We start from the raw sequence: 21,417 nt of genomic DNA, 5'->3' as shown, positions 1-21,417 counted from the left end.
CATCCCCGCCTCCTCCCCACCCGGACCGCACCCACTTCCCCCTCGCCCCAATCCGACATGCCATCTTCCGCCCGCCCGCCCGTGCCTCCACCTCGAACGCTCGCGACACCCCCCGGCCCCTCTCGGCGCACACACCCGTCTGCCACTCCTTTTCTCGCCTCTCCTTCTCCGGCGCCCACCTGCGTCTTCCCGCCCCGACCACCCCGACCGCGCCCGCGCCGTCTCCGCATCCCGCCCGCCCGAACCCACAACCCCATCGCCCCCCCCCCCCCCCCCCCCCCCCCCCCCCTCCCGCCCGCCCCGGCTTCGGCTCGCCTCACCACCTCCGCTCCCCCCAACTCGCCCACCACTCCGTACACTCTGTCTTCACTCACACACTCCCGCCGCCTCGGCTCGCTACCCACAGCTCAACCCACTACTCTGCGCCCTCATCTCCTCCGGCCCCCGACTCTTCTCGCCGCTGCCTGACTCTCAGACCCCATCGCCCCCCCCGCCTCCGCTGCAACCACTCCGCTCCGGCCTGCCACGCAACTCCCCACCTCCGCGCAGCCCTTGTCCCGCGCATACCGGAACACCCACGAAGCCCGCCGCACGCAATCAACACCACTCCACCCCCTTCCACCCCCGACCAACCTCCCCACCCATCCACACACCACGTCCTCCCTACACCCCACCCAACCACTCCCCAGCTCGGCTCACCCTCTGCTCCTTACCTTGCACCACTCACACCACGCCCTTCACCGCCAGTCTTGCAATAAAAGTAGTAGTCAGATATTGCACTTGGACAGATATAGCACTTGGACAGTATAAAGTAGCCCTACAGAATTTCTGCACCTTATGACAGGTATACAAGGTAGCTCAGATATTGCACTTGACAGTAAATAAAGTAGGCAGATATTGCACTTGGACAGTATAAAAGATAGTGCTCAAGATATTGCCTTGGACAGTATAAAGTAGCCTCAGATATTGCATTGGGACAGTATAAAGTAGTGTCAGATATTGCATACAGTTGGACAGTATAAAGTAGTGTCAGATATTGCACTTGGACAGTATAAAGTAGTGTCAGATATTGCACTTGGACAGTATAAAGTAGTGTCAGATATTGCACTTGGACAGTATAAAGTAGTGTCAGATATTGCACTTGGACAGTATAAAGTAGTGTCAGATATTGCACTTGGACAGTATAAAGTAGCCTCAGATTTTGCACTTGGACAGTGTAAAGTAGTGTCAGATATTGCACTTGGACAGTATAAAGTAACAGCTGGTGTTTTCTCCATAAACTTCCTGATTGCTTTGTATATAAATTAGGAAATGAATAACAATGGATAAGGCACCTATAGTATAAAATGCCAGTGATTGGCAGTCCAGTAAATAAATAAATAACATTGCATCCTGGGAAATAACGGAAGAATTGTGTGGATTAAGTGCAAAAGTCAAGGGGAAGTTCACCTACAAATCCACTTTTCACATGACTGACCAGTGACAGTCTGAGAGAAGAAGAAATGGGTTTCGTTATGTATGGTTTTTGCATCATTTACCTTTCAGCAGCTATCTGGCTGGTTTACCTTGGCAACCTGGCAGTGGTTTGGTGTCTGGCAGCTAAGAATTTGGCATCTCTGTAACACAGTACAATGTTCATGTAATGGTGAACTTCCCCTTTAAACACTGACAGCAGCCAGGGATCCACTGAAACCTGATTGGACAAAGGTCCCTCGTTAATATGATATGGGCAGGAAGAGTTCCCATAATGCCTTGCACACTGTTTATTCACAGGGCTGATCATGGCAAGGACAAGGGATTGTGGGAGTCATTGAGTCCCTGGGTGCCAGTGAGTGTCAGGGAGACGGTGGATGGCCAGTAATAATAAGTATTAGGTGCAAGTGAAGAGCTCGGAGCAGCTGATGGAGGGATTGATATGACAGAGGGTGGTGTAGGTCAGTGGCATAACTAGATATTACTGGGCCCCAAAGCAAATTATTTTTCAGGCCCCCAAAATGTTTAGAGGTTGACTTGTTTCTCCAATATTTATTGAAATTGTATATTAATTAGGGCCTCGTGGGGCCCCTATACCTCCTGGGCCCCCCTGCAGCCGCAGGGTCTGCTTCCTCTATAGTTACGCCCCTGGTGTAGACGGGTCTCTCTCCACAAGGAAACACTTACAGGACAATGTCCACCAAGTACAGCAACATCCGCACTGGCCCCTTCCAACCGGCACAGACATCCGCATCTGTGATTCCGGCAGCGAGGTATCAGGGAGTTGCTGGCCCCCACTGCTGTGAACGACTGATCAGCACCCACGGACTCCAGTCCATACACGAAAGCTGACGTGAGCACTCAGTAAAGAGCAGCTGTTCATTAAAAAGGCGAGCCATCCCGTTGGATGAAAGAGGCGGAAGAAATAAGCAGCGGTCAGTTCAGGTCATGTGACTCTACAGCGAGCCCTGGCGGCGTCTGTCACGTCTGTCCCCATTGTGGCTCCTCCTCCTCCCGCTCATTCACTTGCGCCTCTCTGTGCCCGCGCTACTGCCAGTGAGAAAGCTCTTGTGCAGGGGAAACAAGTGGTGCCCAACTACGTGTCTATTTCATGATCACTTTCTACTTCCCCTTTACTAATTATTCATCAACACTTTCACTGCCACCTGCATCCGTTTCTCATTCACCCTTTCAATGCCAGAGATCCCGTTCACCACTTAACATTTAGCATGTTATAGAAATATCAATTCTAAACAACTTTTCAATTGGCTTTCATTATTTTTTTAGATTTCCCTTCTTCTTCTGACTCTTTCCAGCTTTCAAATGGGGGGGTCACTGACCCCCATCTAACAAACAAATGCTCTGTAAGGCTACACATGTATTGTTATTGTTACTCCTCTTTCTCTTCAGGCCTCTCCTATTCATATTCCAGTCTTTTATTCAAATGAGTGCATGGTTGCTAGGGGAATTTGGACCCTAGCAACCAGATTGGTGATATCGCTGCTGAATAAAAAGTAGGGATGCACCGAATCCAGGATTCTGTCTTTTTCAGCAATCCTTCTGCCCAGCCGAACCGAATCCAAACCCTAATTTGCATATGCAAATTAGGGTTCGGATTCAGCCGAATCTTTAGCGAAGTATTCGGGGGTTCGGCCGAATCCAAAATAGTGGATTCGGTGCATCCCTAAAAAAAGCCAAATAACTCAAAAACCACAAATAATTAGGGATGCACCAAATCCAGGATTCTGCCGCATACTTCTGCCTGGCCGAACTGAATTTGCATATGCAAATTATGGGCAGGAAGGGAAGTCACGTAACTTTTTGTTACAAAACAAGGAATTAAAAAAAAATGGGGGGGGGTTCTCACTTTTTACCTTCGTGTCACTAATTTGTACATGAAAATTAAGATTTGGTTCGGGATTTGGACGAATATTTCATGAAGGATTCCGCCGAATCCCATATAGTGGATTCGGTGCATCCCTACAAATAATAAAACATGAAAAGCAACTGCAAATTGTCTAAGAATATTCCTCTTTACATCACACTAAGAGTAATTAACAGGTGAGCGACCCATTTAAGTGCCAGGGAGAGGGGCATCAGTTGCAGTTCACCCTCTCATTGGCACCTACCAACCTGTAATGAGATGGGGGGGGGTGAATGTGACGTTCTCCTATGAGGGAATACAAGGGAGAACATGATACCAGTGAAATATTAAAGAGACTTTTATTGTCATTAGAAAAAGAGAAATGAGAAATGTACATTGTGTAAGAAAGAGAAGTCTGTGAGTCTCTGCTCTGCCCCAGTCCCACACGTTGTATTTTCCTATTCTCATCCCTCCCAGGTCACATTGCTGATCCCTTCATAATCCCTGACCCCTCCATAGTCCCTGACCCCTCGATAGTCCCTGACCCCTCCATAGTCCCTGACCCCTCCATAGTCCCTGACCCCTCCATAGTCCCTGACCCCTCCATAGTCCCTGACCCCTCCATAGGCCCTGACCCCTCCATAGTCCCTGACCCCTCTTTCTGGCCCATTGCTATGAGCTGGTGGTGCTCAGGCTACACTGGTAGGACAATGGCATCAATACAAACGGCGTGAGTGGAAACATCGGCCAAGGACAGCCGGGAAGGATAATAGAAAACAAAAGAGGCAACTATGACTGCCCTATAGACACATGCCCCAGAGAAGTAAAAACAATGCTGGGGAAGGCAGTTTTTAGGCAACCCCCCTTCTCAGTGGTTTTCTTTACTTGTCCTTTAAAAGGGCGCATCACCTTTGACTTAACTTTTAGTAAGTTAGAGTGTGGTGGATCCTTTGATTTTCCCATCCCCCAGAAGACAATTCTGCCTATCTACGTTGGGAACGGTTGGGAGCTTCTCCCCCACCGTCTTCTCCCCCATCCCCCAGAAGACAATTCTGCCTATCTACGTTGGGAACGGTTGGGAGCTTCTCCCCCACCGTCCACCTATGCTGCCCGACGCGTTTCGCCGTGAAAACGGCTTCTTCAGGGGCATAGGTGATGACACCTATGCCCCTGAAGAAGCCGTTTTCACGGCGAAACGCGTCGGGCAGCATAGGTGGACGGTGGGGGAGAAGCTCCCAACCGTTCCCAACGTAGATAGGCAGAATTGTCTTCTGGGGGATGGGGGAGAAGACGGTGGGGGAGAAGCTCCCAACCGTTCCCAACGTAGATAGGCAGAATTGTCTTCTGGGGGATGGGAAAATCAAAGGGAGGGTAAAATCTTAGCTACTAGGCTGCTTCAAACCCATGTGGATCGCCTTACTAACTGGCATTTTGTCTCTCCACCGCATACCACCTGATGCACCTTTTAATCTTTGTTTTTTAAGGCGAATGTCCTGCACTGCCTGTACTATTTAGAGGCAGTGGGTCTACACGCTTTGTAGTGGTGTTGTGTTACTGAGGGCACAGCCCTGTATATATACTTTTTTGGTTTTGTAATTTTAACAATATTTATTAAAGGTTACGTTTTAAGTGTCCATAATTTTGCTGTTATTTGACTACAAACACCTGAACTGGTTTGCATGGGGGCTTGAGGCTTAGTGCCCTATATTTAAAGGCTCTAATTACCTCAAGCTTCTCAATGTATTTTTTGTGAAGTTGTAATTATTTTTCAAACCTGCGGGTGTATGTAGTACCCTCTGACTGATTTGGCTCATTCTCTTTGATTTATTTGGACCCTAGCAACCAGATGGCTAAATTTGCAAACTGGAGAACTGCTGAATAAAAAGCTAAATAACTCAAAAACCTCAAATAATAAAAACCAATTGCAAGTTGTCTCAAGATCATTTAAAGGAATACTGTCATGGGAAAATGCATCAGTTAATAGTGCTGCTCCAGCAGAATTCTGCACTGAAATCAATTTCTCAAAAGAGCAAACTGACTTTTTTATATTCAATTTTGAAATCTGACATGGGGCTAGACATTTTGTCAATTTCCCAGCTGCCCCCAGTCATGTGACTTGTGCCTGCACTTTAGGAGAGAAATGCTTTCTGGCAGGCTGCTGTTTTTCCTTCTCAATGTAACTGAATGTGTCTCAGTGAGACATGGATTTTACTATTGAGTGTTGTTCTTAGATCTACCAGGCTGCTGTTATCTTGTGTTAGGGAGCTGCTATCTGGTTACCTTCCCATTGTTCTTTTGTTTGGCTGCTGGGGGGGGGGGAAGGGAGGGGGTGACATCACTCCAACTTGCAGTACAGCAGTAAAGAGTGATCGAAGGTTATCAGAGCACAAGTCACATGACTTGGGGCAGCTGGGAAATTGACAATATGTCTAGCCCCATGTCAGATTTCAAAATTGAATATAAAAAAAAATCTGTTTGCTCTTTTGAGAAATGGATTTCAGTGCAGAATTCTGCTGGAGCAGCACTATTAACCGATTCATTTTGAAAAATGTTTTTTCCCATGACAGTATCACTTTAAAGGTGAACAACCCTTTTAAAAGGACAATTGCTCCTGCCATGTGGTCTGGTGCTGATCTAGATTGTCTGCCATAAAGCAAGATGGCACTGCTGTTTGCTGTCATAAAAGGACTCATTTTCTAAAACAAAAATGAAAGTATGTTCTTTACTAAAAAGTGCATATTATACATCATATCATGCAAAGTAACCCTTTAACGTATGGTTCATCAGGTAGATTGAGTGCACCACATGCACTGGTACAGTTTGCTCCTCCTCCCACGATTCCAAGTGGGAGACATAAGGATGAGGTGCATGGACATTGACTGGATTCATGGCAGGTGTTGTGATTATAGGATGTTAGGCCAGTCCCAAGTAATAAAATTCAGAAATGTGGAGTGGGCTGGACAAGAGCATCTTCCCTTCTCCAATACGTGTAACATGCGGGCAGATCTAACCAATGTAGAGAAAGAACAGACACTTTTATTGCAGTGTCTTACAATTGTTCTGTTTCACTTATATCCAATACAGGTATGGGATCCGTGATCTGGAAACCCAGTATCCAGAAAGCTCCAAATTACAGAAAGGCCATCTCCCATATACTTCATTTTATCCACATTTTTTAAAATGGTTTCCTTTTTCTGTGTAATAATAAAACAGTAGCTTGTACTTGATCCCAACCAAGATCTAATTAATCCTTAATGGAGGCAAAACCAGACTATTGGGTTTAATGTTTACATGATTTTCTAGTAAGAAGGTATGAAGATCCAAAGATTCCTTATCCGGAAAACACCAGGTCCAGAGCATTCAGTATAACCGGCCCCATGCCTGTACTAACATTGACTGGGTTACGAACGGACAGTTTGATCTTGGCACTATGAAATTACAAACACTGGCAAGTCCTTTGGGAGCATCTATTTGTTGAGGAAGACGCAGTCTGATTGGCCCAAATATACATCCTCTCTTGGGGTTGCTATAAGCATCCAACAAAGTGATGGAAAGTGCAGAGTTACTTGTGTTTGCCCCGTTAGGTATCCTGCAGGTCAGGGATGTCGGAGAGACTCATCGGAGAGCCGAGCTGCAGATCCTCCTGCAGGGAGGCCATGTCTACCGGGTTCATGCTGTGAATGTCGAGCCAGTCGGCCAGTAGGGAAGCAGAAAGCGGGGCGGAGTCCACTTGGCTGAAAATGATAAAGCAGGGAGTTTATTGGAGCAATGAGTCAGGCATCTGTTGATAGACAAGGCTAGGAATGGTGCAACTACTACAACCGTGGATCAGCACAATGTCAGTCTGCAGCATAAAGTATCTATATACTGGAGTTGTAATGAACAGGGCTTCTCAGTGCCGCCTGATACTGCCAGCCAGGGTAGTAAAAGCCATTCTGTATTACTAAAACTTAAAGGAGAAGGAAACTGTTATTTACCTGTGGGTGCCAATCTGCTAGGCACCCCCCACTCCAATATGTGCCTGGCCGAACCAAATCTGCATATGCAAATTAGGGGCAGGAAGGGAAATCACGTGACTTTTTGTCACAAGACAAGGAATCAGAATTCAGATTCAGTACGGTATTCAGCTGAATATTTCATGAAGGATTCCGGGATTTAGTCAAATACAAAATAGTGGATTTGGTGATCCTTAGTAGTTGCACCATTCCTAGCCTTCTCTATCATGGGTCAGTGCTCCTCTTCTCTGAAGAACACACCAGCCCTGCTGGGTATACGCCAGATATTCTGAATATGGTTCAAGTGGCATTTTGTTAACCACTAGTTATGAGGGAGATCACAATACCGCTACTTAGTACTTATTAAAGAGCCCCAAAAATCATCACTCTTAATGGAAGTAGAAAATTATTCAGTTAGGCTGCAAAAAAATAAATAAACATCTCTGTACCTTTCACGGTTCTCTGCTGCCATATCAAAGGACTGATTAAGAAATTCTTCCAGATCAAAGCCTACTCCGTAGCCAGCTCCACTTCCTTTTGGGGTGACCGAAAAAACTGGAGGGAGAATGTCTTCAACCTGTAAATTTGTAAAAGATACGTTACATGTTGGCAGTTACTACCAGGAATTGGGTCTTTCCATAATATGGAGCACCTAAGTGAATCCAGTCCATATCCCCAGTGACCCCACCCCACCACTCATTCTACTGCATCAGATCTCACGTAAATGGGAAAGACAGGAGGGCTTTGGGTTGGGATTATGAGGAATATGGAAGAGAAGCAAGAAACCTTTATAGAAACTGTGGTAAATAATGAAATAGGAACACACTTATGGTCATGTTAGGAAACATTACGGATTATCTGACCTGGGATTTAGAAAGCTGCTGAGTCACCAAGTTGATGTCTGGAGAGGTTGTCTGTGAGGTGTTGGCGGTGCTACAGGACGTAGGCGGAAGAGGTTGGAAACTTTGAGGTTTGTGCTGTTCTGGATTGTGGCCGTTGGCTCCATTTGAATATGCAAGTCCAGGAACTCCCTGCGGCTGGTCAGCAGGCTTGTGGAGAAAGAGGGAAGGATCCACACTCTTGCAATCAACAGTATTCGTCCCGGACCAGCCCTCCTGAGCTACAGACCGGGGCCAAGGTGGATTGATTCTTGCGGGAGTGGTAAAACGATTGGTCACGATTGGTCTGCTAATGAATGAGACATCGGTGGGCAGCTGGGCAGATATCGAACTGGAGTCCTGCTTTGCTTGGGTGGTCAGCATAACGGAACTAATCTGAAAGCTTGCAGAGGAGGGAGGTACATAATGGAGCAGGTTGGTCACTGCGCAAGGGTTCAGACACCTAGGAATAAACTGGATGGTAGGAGGTACCGTTGGGGCAGCAAGAGTACCGTTCTGTTGACTCCCAACCTCTATAAGAGGAGCTAAGTTTGCCACACCAAACACGGACGGCTGCAGCGGCTGAGCCACAGTGCAAATATTAACAGCTTGATTGGTGCAGGGGGCATGACTGGGCCCTGTTATCGGAGCAGGAGGAACAACAGGCTGCTGGGTCTGGTCAACCATTCTACTCCAACGGTCCAACAAATTCTTATCGTTCTCGCTCAGCACTAGACCTCCAAAGCCTTCCATTTTCTTCACTTCCCGCCGCTCCTTCTCTTTCTGCTTCTTTTCCCTCTCCCTGGCACGTTCCTGGCGCCTCCTCCGTTTCTCCTCCCTCTCCCGCTGGCGCTCCTGAGCTGTGACTGGTTTCCGTATGTCAGGCACCTCAGGAACAGAACAGGGCGCATCTAGGTTGGAAAAAAAAAAATCATCAGAACATTAGGGGGAGTAAACTTATTGGCCTGTTTTCTGATGACTTAAAAAGGTGCAAATACTAAAACTTAAGTAAAAGAAATGTCCCACTTCTTACCTTTGCTCTTGTTCCGTAAAGCAGACTTCAAGAGAGCAGCCTTTAGCGCTGCTTTAGTATCCTCGGATATAGCTCCCTCTCGCTTTGGCAAAGGCTCCGGCTCAGCTTTGACCACTGGTGTTTCTTCTCTGGCTTTGTTATCATCACCCTGTACCACTGCCTCTTCATCCTCCACGGGGGAGGTGAGATCAATGGTCTCTGTGTTCTCTGGAACTCGGGGAGACTCCATGGGAAAATCAGCCTTCTCCCGAGCCGAATTGGCACTTGGCATGTCTATATCCAATCCCTGAACAGCCGGGGGTAGAGGTGGTGATTTGAAAGCATCTTCTTGAATAGGTCCATCCTCCCTAGGCCCTTCCACAGCTGGTCTCAGTGCTGGCTTAAAGCTTATCTGCCGTCGTATGCCCTCCCTTCTACGGTGAAAGCTGTCAATCTCTGTGGTGATAGCCTCTTTTATTTGGTCCTTTGTAAGAATATTTTTATCAAAGCCAAAGTCAAAGGCCGGGATACATTCTGGTTCATCGTCAGGGTCATGATATTTGGACAGGAACGGGTGCCTGAGTGCTTCTGCCACAGAAATACGGTCGCGTGTGTCAAAACGTAGCATTTTTGAAAGCAGATCCAGAGCCTTCTTGCCAGCTTGGGGGTAAAGAGTTGCCCAAGGCACTGGCTGGCGCGAAGGAAGACTCTGGATATATGCCCTTACTCTCTCTGCCCCAATAGCTCGGATCACCTGACTGGAGGGTGTGCCCAGTACAGTCATGATGAGATGCAGCTGGTGAAGGTAGTTGTTGCCAGGAAAAAGAGGTTTACGTCCCAACATTTCAGCAAATATGCACCCCACAGACCACATGTCAATGGCCTGCGTGTACTCATGGAGAGACAACATAAGTTCAGGAGCCCGATACCACCGAGTGGCCACATACTCTGTCATGAAATACTTGTACTCATCAGGCTTGGTGCAGAGACCACGAGCCATTCCAAAGTCTCCAATCTTCAGCTCACAGTTCTCATTAATAAGAAGGTTGCTGGGCTTCAGATCCCGGTGCAAAACATTGGCCGAGTGGATGTATTTCAAGCCACGCAGTAGCTGATAGAGGAAATAGCGGGCGTGCTCAAGGGTTAGTGGCTGTGAGGAGTGGATGATTTGGTGCAAATCACTCTCCATGAGATCCAGTACCACATATCTGTAATGTAAATAAGTTTATAGAATTATATCTGAATCCTCACATATGTAACCGCTAGTTACTGAGAATACTGAACTTTGCTGGTTGGTACAGGCAGCACTGGCATTAAAATATACATGACTTGCCAAACTGCTCTTATGTTTAAGAGACTTATTATGGGGGTTCATAGACAGATTCATACACAAGTCAGTCATAAGCAGACTCCTTTTGCTGCCACTTACTGCCGTGTGCTTACACTTGCCATGCCCTACAATTCAAGCACAATATCATTACAACAAAAAAAATACTTTTAATGAGGGCAGGTGCTAAAATTTGGTCTCTTCCTACCAAGTAGTTTCCTGTTAGATTATGCACAGGAAAGACATAAGGCCTTCCCACTATGCCCCTAGTCAAAGCTGCAAATAATAAAAAGGACCCACAGGCGGGTGGATTCAGGCCGACTTCTGCACAGTGTCCTCGGCCTTCTTCTGTCCCACTTCCGCCTCTGCACGTGACTCTTTATACACTAGTGCAGGCCCCGCCCCCTTTCGTGACGTTACAGAGGGGAGTGAGCTGGGTTAGGGTCGGGTACAGGTGGAGGAGCAGCGGGTTAAGGTCAGGGGGTGAGGGTGGAGGAGCAGCAGGTTAGGGTCGGTGCGGGTGGAGGAGCAGCAGGTTAGGGTCGGGTGGAGGAGCAGCAGAATAGGGTCGGGTGTGGAGGAGCAGCAGGTTAGGGCCGGGTGCGGATGGAGGAGCATCAGGTTAGGGTCGGGTGCAGGTGGAGGAGTAGCAGGTTAGGGTCGGTGCGGGAGCAGAGGGTTTGGGTCGGGTGCGGGTGGAGGAGCAGAGGGTTTGGGTGCGTGTGGAGGAGCAGCGAGTTAGGGTCGGGTGCTGGTGGAGGAGCACCGGGTTAGGGTCGGGTGCTGGTGGAGGAGCACCAGGTTAGGGTCAAGTGCGGGTGGAGGAGCAGCGGGTTAGGGTCGGGTGGGGGTGGAGGAGCAGCTGGTTAGGGTCGGGTGCGGGTGGAGGAGCAGCGGGTCAGGGTCGGTGCGGGTTGAGTTTTTCTTGCATCACTAACGTACACAGATCTGAAGTCGTTGTAAGGCACAGATGGTTTTAAGATGTCCTTAATGGCAATAACATTGTCATGTTTGAAGTGCTTCAGTATTTTAAGTTCTCTCAGGGTGCGTTTCGCGTTGGTAACCACATCAAAGGCGTTGGGGATTTTCTTAATGGCGACCCTTTGACCTGGGAATAGCAAACAAAGTGTATTATACAAGTACTTAATATAGTGTCGTATAATAAATGTATATATTGTTATGGGTTAGCACAGAGGATCTCGCTTTCTGACTGTACGAATTAAGTGGTTGCAACCCTGTTGCACCCCCTGCTTAAGGTTGAGCTCAACTCTCTCTTAAATACTATAAATATCATAGCTTCTGCCCATGACTTATTCAGCAAGAGGGTAAATCCTGCCTGTCACGCAGTCAGCGAGAGGGTAAATTCTGCCTGTGACTCATTCAGCGAGAGGGTAAATTCTTCCCATGACTCATTCAGAGAAAGAGTGGCATCTCCTACTGACTGTGGCAATGGCACACAATGAGATTTCTTGGCCTACCCTGGTGATTAGTTGATTGCAACTGGGTGCAAAAAAAAAAAAAAAAAGCACAGTTGCCCCCCTAATTCACTTCCAAGACACTGGTGCAGTCTCTTATTTCTTTGACCTGTGGCAATCACCAGACAAGTATTTGCACCACCGCTTGCAGGGGATCCCGACAAAAGCCCCGTTTGCTGTGCTGAAACGGGTTAGGTGGCAACGCATTTCTTTATGCCACACGTTTCTCACCGGAGCCTTTCCGCCTGGCGGACGACACCACACCGTAAGCGCCGACACCGATGGTTTCGATGATCTCGTACTCGTCCCCAACTTCAAAGTTGATATCGAAGGAGCGCTCTTGGAGGATTGCAAGGCCCATGTTTGGCCTGGAAGTGCTGCGACCTGCGTCCAGTTTGGTGCCCACTCCATCTTGCACTTCCTCTTGCTCCTTCCTTGGCTCCGCCATGGCTGCCTGAAGAATGGAGACCATGGTGAAAACACGACAATGGCGAAGGACAAGACGTCTACATTATATTTAGACTAGGGATAATAATAGATGAATAAATAATTATTACCTTAGGGTTGGTTTCCCCTAGTGGTGCAATTGTAGAACTTACCTGCAGTTTCAGCCTGGCTCCCCAAAACTCATAGCACAAGTGTGTTATAAACCCCTCACGAAGGCCAGTACAGGGCATGGCCAAAAACCTGCTTTGTGTGCCTGTGGATTTGGCCTCAAATACACACACATTTGCCCGTTTCAGTGCCAAAATGCACTCAGTGTGCCATCCCCCGTGCCAACGCCATGGCTTTGGGTGCAGGCACAGGGAAAGGCTGATATTGACAAAGGGGCCGTTTCTCAGCCTGTGTTTATTTGCAGGTCAAAAATCAGCGACATCTGGACTTAGGACCTACTTGATTGGTGCTCTCGAGGCATCATTTCAGCCCCAAACAGGCACAAACCAGAGGCAAATTTACAAAGATGCCTAAGTGCTTAAATTGTTTTGAACAGTTCTTTTACACGCAAGAAAATGAAAGCCGATTCCTAAGTTTGCCCTTAGGAACTTTTTTCTATTTATGCAGTTTATTTCCCTTTCACTTATCTTTTGCTCATTTTCAAGCCTCACTGCTTCCTTACTTTGACTTTATCATGTATTAGAGAAATGTCCCCCTCTTCTCCTTGGGAGATAAGGTGGGACCTCACTGACCTGTTAAGGAGAGCTTAACCCCTTAGTCCCTGCACTGCTACATCAACTGATTAAATACAACTCAGTATCAACATGCTGAAGTGGTTGTCCAATAGATATCTCTGGACAGGCTGACGGAAGGGGCCCACACAGAGCCCAGTAAGCTGACAACTAAGCCTGGAAGGTTTATGGACAGATTTAGGCACCCTGAGGAGACCTGGAGCAGTGGTGGAGCAAGAGCGGCTGATACTTTGGGGAGAATGTTCTTTGCTTTCCTAGACACGCTACCAGAAGAAGTTGGGCAGCCACTGCCACCCCTATGTACTGGGTGGCCACTAGAGAGCAGCACTGCCCACTGTGCCAATATGCCTGCAGGTACCATGTATATTATGCCTCACTGATAACCACACACAAGGTGAACTCTGTCAATGTGAGCAAACATAGGTGCAGCCTAGTAACTTACATTCCAGCACCTCTAGGTCTCTTCCAGCCACAAGTGCTCCCCCACACGATTTAACAGCCCCTCAGCCTGGCATGACATGGCAGTGCCCTATATACCCCCCAGCCTGACATTACATGGTTCTGCCATTATATACCACCTCAGACTGGCATGACATGGCACTGCCCTATATAACCCCTTGGCATGACATGGTTCCACCCTATATATTCCCCCACCCCTGGTCTGTCATAATATTGCTCTTCCCAATATAACCCCCTTAGCATGGCATGACTTGGTTCTGCCCAATATTAACCCCTCAGCTTGCCATTGTGCGATATAACGCTCCTCAGCCTGACATTACCCTATATAACGCTCCTCAGCCTGACATTACCCTATATAACGCTCCTCAGCCTGACATTACCCTATATAACGCTCCTCAGTCTGACATTATCCTATATAATGCTCCTCAGTCTGACATTATCCTATATAACGCTCCTCAGCCTGACATTACCCTATACAACGCTCCTCAGTCTGAATACCCTATATAACGCTCCTCAGCCCGACATTACCCTATATAACGCTCCTCAGCCTGACATTACCCTATATAACGCTCCTCAGCCTGACATTACCCTATATAACGCTCCTCAGTCTGAATACCCTATATAACGCTCCTCAGCCCGACATTACCCTATATAACGCTCCTCAGCCTGACATTACCCTATATAACGCTCCTCAGCCTGACATTACACTATATAAAGCTCCTCAGCCTGACATTACCCTATATAACGCTCCTCAGCCTGACATTACCCTATATAACGCTCCTCAGTCTGACATTACCCTATATAATGCTCCTCAGCCTGACATTACCCTATATAACGCTCCTCAGCCTGACATTACCCTATATAATGCTCCTCAGTCTGACATTACCCTATATAACGCTCCTCAGTCTGACATTACCCTGTATAATGCTCCTCAGCCTGACATTATCCTATATAACGCTCCTCAGTCTGACATTACCCTATATAACACTCCTCAGCCTGACATTACCCTATATAACGCTCCTCAGCCTGACATTACCCTATATAACGCTCCTCAGCCTGACATTACCCTATATAATGCTCCTCAGCCTGACATTACCCTATATAACGCTCCTCAGTCTGACATTATCCTATATAACGCTCCTCAGCCTGACATTACCCTATATAACGCTCCTCAGCCTGACATTACCCTATATAACGCTCCTCAGCCTGACATTACCCTATATAACGCTCCTCAGCCTGACATTACCCTATATAATGCTCCTCAGTCTGACATTACCCTATATAACGCTCCTCAGTCTGACATTACCCTGTATAATGCTCCTCAGTCTGACATTACCCTATATAACACTCCTCAGCCTGACATTACCCTATATAACGCTCCTCAGCCTGACATTACCCTATATAACGCTCCTCAGCCTGACATTACCCTATATAACGCTCCTCAGTCTGACATTACCCTATATAACGCTCCTCAGTCTGACATTATCCTATATAACGCTCCTCAGCCTGACATTACCCTATATAACGCTCCTCAGCCTGACATTACCGCCTATATATAACGCTCCTCAGTCTGACATTACCCTATATAACGCTCCTCAGTCTGACATTACCCTGTATAACGCTCCTCAGCCTGACATTACCCTATATAACGCTCCTCAGCCTGACATTACCCTATATAACGCTCCTCAGCCTGACATTACCCTATATAACGCTCCTCAGCCAGACATTACCCTATATAACGCTCCTCAGCCAGACATTACCCTATATAACGCTCCTCAGCCTGACATTACCCTATATAACGCTCCTCAGCCTGACATTACCCTATATAACGCTCCTCAGCCTGACATTACCCTATATAATGCTCCTCAGTCTGACATTACCCTATATAATGCTCCTCAGTCTGACATTACCCTATATAATGCTCCTCAGCCTGACATTACCCTATATAACGCTCCTCAGCCTGACATTACCCTATATAACGCTCCTCAGCCTGACATTACCCTATATAACGCTCCTCAGTCTGACATTACCCTATATAATGCTCCTCAGTCTGACATTACCCTATATAACGCTCCTCAGCCTGACATTACCCTATATAACGCTCCTCAGCCAGACATTACCCTATATAACGCTCCTCAGCCAGACATTACCCTATATAACGCTCCTCAGCCAGACATTACCCTATATAACGCTCCTCAGCCAGACATTACCCTATATAACGCTCCTCAGCCTGACATTACCCTATATAACGCTCCTCAGCCTGACATTACCCTATATAACGCTCCTCAGCCTGACATTACCCTATATAACGCTCCTCAGCCTGACATTACCCTATATAATGCTCCTCAGTCTGACATTACCCTATATAATGCTCCTCAGCCTGACATTACCCTATATAATGCTCCTCAGCCTGATATTACCCTATATAACGCTCCTCAGCCTGACATTACCCTATATAACGCTCCTCAGTCTGACATTACCCTATATAATGCTCCTCAGTCTGACATTACCCTATATAATGCTCCTCAGCCTGACATTACCCTATATAATGCTCCTCAGCCTGACATTACCCTATATAACGCTCCTCAGCCTGACATTACCCTATATAACGCTCCTCAGTCTGACATTACCCTATATAACGCTCCTCAGCCTGACATTACCCTATATAACGCTCCTCAGCCTGACATTACCCTATATAATGCTCCTCAGTCTGACATTACCCTATATAACGCTCCTCAGTCTGACATTACCCTGTATAATGCTCCTCAGCCTGACATTATCCTATATAACGCTCCTCAGTCTGACATTACCCTATATAACGCTCCTCAGCCTGACATTACCCTATATAACGCTCCTCAGCCTGACATTACCCTATATAATGCTCCTCAGCCTGACATTACCCTATATAACGCTCCTCAGTCTGACATTATCCTATATAACGCTCCTCAGCCTGACATTACCCTATATAACGCTCCTCAGCCTGACATTACCCTATATAACGCTCCTCAGCCTGACATTACACTATATAATGCTGCTCAGTCTGACATTACCCTATATAACGCTCCTCAGCCTGACATTACCCTATATAATGCTCCTCAGCCTGACATTACACTATATAAAGCTCCTCAGCCTGACATTACCCTATATAACGCTCCTCAGCCTGACATTACCCTATATAACGCTCCTCAGTCTGACATTACCCTATATAACGCTCCTCAGTCTGACATTACCCTGTATAATGCTCCTCAGCCTGACATTATCCTATATAACGCTCCTCAGTCTGACATTACCCTATATAACGCTCCTCAGCCTGACATTACCCTATATAACGCTCCTCAGCCTGACATTACCCTATATAATGCTCCTCAGCCTGACATTACCCTATATAACGCTCCTCAGTCTGACATTATCCTATATAACGCTCCTCAGCCTGACATTACCCTATATAACGCTCCTCAGCCTGACATTACCCTATATAACGCTCCTCAGCCTGACATTACCCTATATAACGCTCCTCAGCCTGACATTAACCTATATAACGCTCCTCAGCCTGACATTACCCTATATAATGCTCCTCAGCCTGACATTACCCTATATAACGCTCCTCAGTCTGACATTATCCTATATAACGCTCCTCAGCCTGACATTACCCTATATAACGCTCCTCAGTCTGACATTATCCTATATAACGCTCCTCAGCCTGACATTACCCTATATAACGCTCCTCAGCCTGACATTACCCTATATAACGCTCCTCAGTCTGACATTACCCTATATAATGCTCCTCAGCCTGACATTATCCTATATAACGCTCCTCAGCCTGACATTACCCTATATAACGCTCCTCAGTCTGACATTATCCTATATAACGCTCCTCAGCCTGACATTACCCTATATAACGCTCCTCAGCCTGACATTACCCTATATAACGCTCCTCAGTCTGACATTACACTATATAATGCTGCTCAGTCTGACATTACCCTATATAACGCTCCTCAGCCTGACATTACCCTATATAATGCTCCTCAGCCTGACATTACACTATATAAAGCTCCTCAGCCTGACATTACCCTATATAACGCTCCTCAGCCTGACATTACCCTATATAACGCTCCTCAGCCTGACATTACCCTATATAACGCTCCTCAGCCTGACATTACCCTATATAACGCTCCTCAGCCTGACATTACCCTATATAACGCTCCTCAGCCTGACATGATATGATATGGCTCAGCAGTACAGATTCACGGTGTAACCAACCTTGCTTATGTGAGGGGAAGTGGCTGCACTAACTTGCTGGAACCCAGACAGCCAGAGCTGAGTGACCTGCCCAACCCACACACAGGTCTCTCACAAACTGCTCCCGAGTGTTGAGCCAGCAGCATTCCCGCCAAATACAATGCTCCCCGATAATCGCCCAACCCGGAAGTAGCGCACATACCGGCTCCTTTAAGGCAAGTTACCTGGTTCCTGTCCCGCCGCGGACTCCCCAGGTGTTATTCGGGTCTCAGGAGCGGAGAAGAAGATGGTGTGGCCCAGTCCAGCACTGCACGGGCGCGAGGGCCGGCCAACCAATAGCATCGGGGCGGGATCAGTGATGTGACCAGAGGCGGGCTGCCGCCAGTGTCCCTTGTTGCCTAGCAACGGCAGACTGCGCTCACTTGTCCATACAGGAAGTGCACAAAGGGTTGGTAACTCCACCCTCGTGTAATTCCCCGTATTGCTTATATGGAGGTGGGGGAGACCGGCGCTTCTGCCCGGGGACGGTAAAATTCGAACGCGAAACCCGAAGGCGTAGCGCAAAGTTACGTAAACTGCGTAACAATACGTATAAACTTACACTGTTTATGCAACTCGCCTACAAGCTTACGTAACTTGCGTCTCGGGCAGTGACGGCAGTCATGTGACAGGGGCGGGGCAAACTCGACTGACTGACTTATTTGCACATTCATGAAAGGTGTGGCTCGCCTCGAAATTGTTGTACCTGATAGAATGGCTCGTTCTAAGCAACATTTCAATTGGCCTTTGTTTTTTTTATAAATCTCATGCCTTTTACTCTGACCGTCTTTCAAATGGGGGTCACTGACCCCACCAATAAACAAATGCTCTGTAAAGCTACAAATATATTGTTATTGCTACTTTTTATCCCTCATCTTTCTATTCAGTCCCCTCCTATTCATATACAGAATATATATTGGGGATCCACTCAAACAATTGTACAAACTAATGTGCTATAGAAGAAACCTCTGTTATATAGATGATAGCAGTAAAATCATACCTCCCAGCTGTCCCTTTTTCAGAGGGACAGTCCCTCTTTTGACAGCTCAACCCGAGGTCCCTCATTTGTACTGGAAAGTCCCTCTTCTCTGCACTGAACAGCCAGAAAAAGAAACAAAGTTTCTATCTTAATTGGCTTTTGGCAGAGAGGCTAGGGTTGCCAGCTTTTATAAATTTTGTTGCCGGCTGCTGGGGGGTGGGGCCTCAAATGGGTGGGTGTGACGTCAAAAGGGGAGGGGCCACGCGACAGAGACCCGCGGACGCTAGAAGAGGCGAAAAAAAAAGTAAGTTTCAGGGGATTGGGGGCAGGCCGAGGGCTCCTTTTGATTGTATTACAAATTTACCGGCAGCTACATTGCTGGTAAATTAGTAATACCGGCCCCGGCTAGGCCGGTAAAATACCGGCCGGGTGGCAACCCTAAGAGAGGCCAGTACAGGTAACAGGTGCAACTAAGATGCGTTATAACAATTTTGAGATAAGAAAATAAGTAAATTTAACAGTTTAGATAAGGAGAAATATTTTCAAATTTTTATAACCTGCCAAACTTTGTAAAATGAACATGGTAATTAGGGGGTGTGGCCACAAAATGGGTGTGGTCAAAAAAAATGCTGCACTACATGCAAAAAAAAATGTCTCTCTTTTTATTTCCAAAATGTTGGGCGGTATGACATACCTCCGAACTGTTTCTTTTTTGGAGGGACAGTCCCTCTTTTAACAGCTCAGCCCGCAGTCCTTCATTTGTACTGGAAAGTCCCTCTTTTCTCTGCACTGAACAGCCAGAAAAAGAAACAAAGTTTCTAACTTACAAGAAGTCACCTGTAGTATTGGTACTTCAATGTGGTAAACAAATTACTCACCATGTAAGGGAAGTGGCCCAGGTGCACTGCCCTGAGCCCTCAGCATAGGGGGCGGACGAACCGAAATGTAAAAAGGAGCAGGCACTCAATGAACGCACCAATTCAAAGTGTAAAGATCTTTATTGTGTCCAAAATTTCTAACTTAATTGGCTTTTGGCAGAGAGGCCAGTACAGCTAACAGGTGCAACGAAGATACTTTTTAACAATTTTGAGATAAGAAAATAAGTAAATAATTTTAACAGTTTGGATAAGGAGAAATATTTTCAAACTTTTATAACCTGCCAAACTTTGTAAAATGAACATGGTAATTACGGCGTGTGGCCACAAAAATGGGTGTGGTCAAAAAAAAATTGCCGCGCTATATGACAAAATTTTTTTGTCCCTCTTTTTACTTCCAAAATGTTGGGAGGTATGGTAAGATACACAGATCTCTTATACAGAAAACCCAAACACACCAGCGATTCCCTTGTATAATAATACAGGTTTCTATCCCTGGATTGACGCAGAGGTCTGACCTAAATCAGTACCAGTTAAGTTGCAATTTAGAAAGAAGGAGAAAAATTCCCCCGCTTAATCGCTCAAATAACAGCACAAATTAGCCCTATTCAATTACCTGATGAATAAAGATTCAATTCTAAAGTGCAGTGCTATGATTGCACTCAATCCAATTAATAAACAATTACGGACGTTGATTCTTAATAAAGTGCAGTGCAACATAGTTCATTCAGTGATTCGATTTTAAAAGGCAATAATTGATGCTTTTATGCCCAAGATGGAAGCAATTATAAACTACCAGGTTCCCTTAGCCGGGATATAAATCCACTATAATATTATAAATAGCAACGTTGCTTCAAAATATGAATAATTCTATGAGGCTTGAGGATTTAATTCATTGGATTTAAGTGCTGAGTGAATAAACATAGTCAGAGGTAATTCAATTCATTAGAATGACCACAATTAATGGGATAAAAAATTATAATCAATGCTCGAGTTAACGAAAAAAGAGAGAGAAATTGGAAGGAAAAGAAGGTGGAGTTGTCCCAAATCTACTACCTAATATTTTCTATCCCTGGGACACCACAAAGAATGAGAAGGCAGAGCAACCGGGACTGTGGTCTCAAATTTTAGCTGTTCAAGGCTGAGATATCCTACAAATCCACGGCCTCCTGGGAAATTAGGTGTACAGAGAGAGAGATAGTTATGAGCTGAGCAATTTCCACCACCCAATAGCCAATAGTTTGACCAACAAGTTTAAAAGGACTAAAAGATCTGTAGACACAGGAACGCCGACGCGCGTTTCGCAATGTCAGCCTTTTCAAGGCGTAATATCTTATACAGAACAGCAGGGCCGGGCCAAATTAACATGGTAATTAGGTGGCCACAAAAATTGGGCATGATCAAAATCTTTGTCCTCTTTTTATTTCCAAAATGTTGGGAGGTATGCTGCATTAGCATTTCCCCATCTTACCATTATGAGCCCACATCCATCAATACTGCCCAAGCCCCACCTGTGCCAGCAGCCATTAATATTGCCCCCAAGGCAGCAAGCCCAACCCCTCCTCCCATCTGTATCTGTGCCGGAGCCAATGAGCCCATATCCATCCATACTGCC

At 46.5% G+C, this 21,417-nt stretch overlaps 1 protein-coding gene across 1 annotated transcript; it reads right to left on the bottom strand.

Annotated features, from left to right (window-relative positions):
• Positions 1-6,048: 6,048 nt before the first annotated feature.
• On the bottom strand, positions 6,049-18,350 carry mapk7.L (mitogen-activated protein kinase 7 L homeolog; the record flags this gene model as incomplete). The annotated part of the gene is given in 7 exon segments (NM_001093295.1): positions 6,049-7,071; positions 7,782-7,909; positions 8,196-9,121; positions 9,244-10,430; positions 11,492-11,657; positions 12,256-12,478; positions 18,134-18,350. Coding segments are annotated over 6 exon segments (2,778 nt in total). The 3' UTR covers positions 6,049-6,917.
• Positions 18,351-21,417: the final 3,067 nt, after the last annotated feature.

The sequence above is a fragment of the Xenopus laevis genome, chromosome 9_10L (genome assembly GCF_017654675.1).
Source record: "Xenopus laevis strain J_2021 chromosome 9_10L, Xenopus_laevis_v10.1, whole genome shotgun sequence".
Lineage (NCBI taxonomy): Eukaryota > Metazoa > Chordata > Amphibia > Anura > Pipidae > Xenopus > Xenopus laevis.
This window is presented reverse-complemented; position numbering and strand designations above follow the sequence as displayed.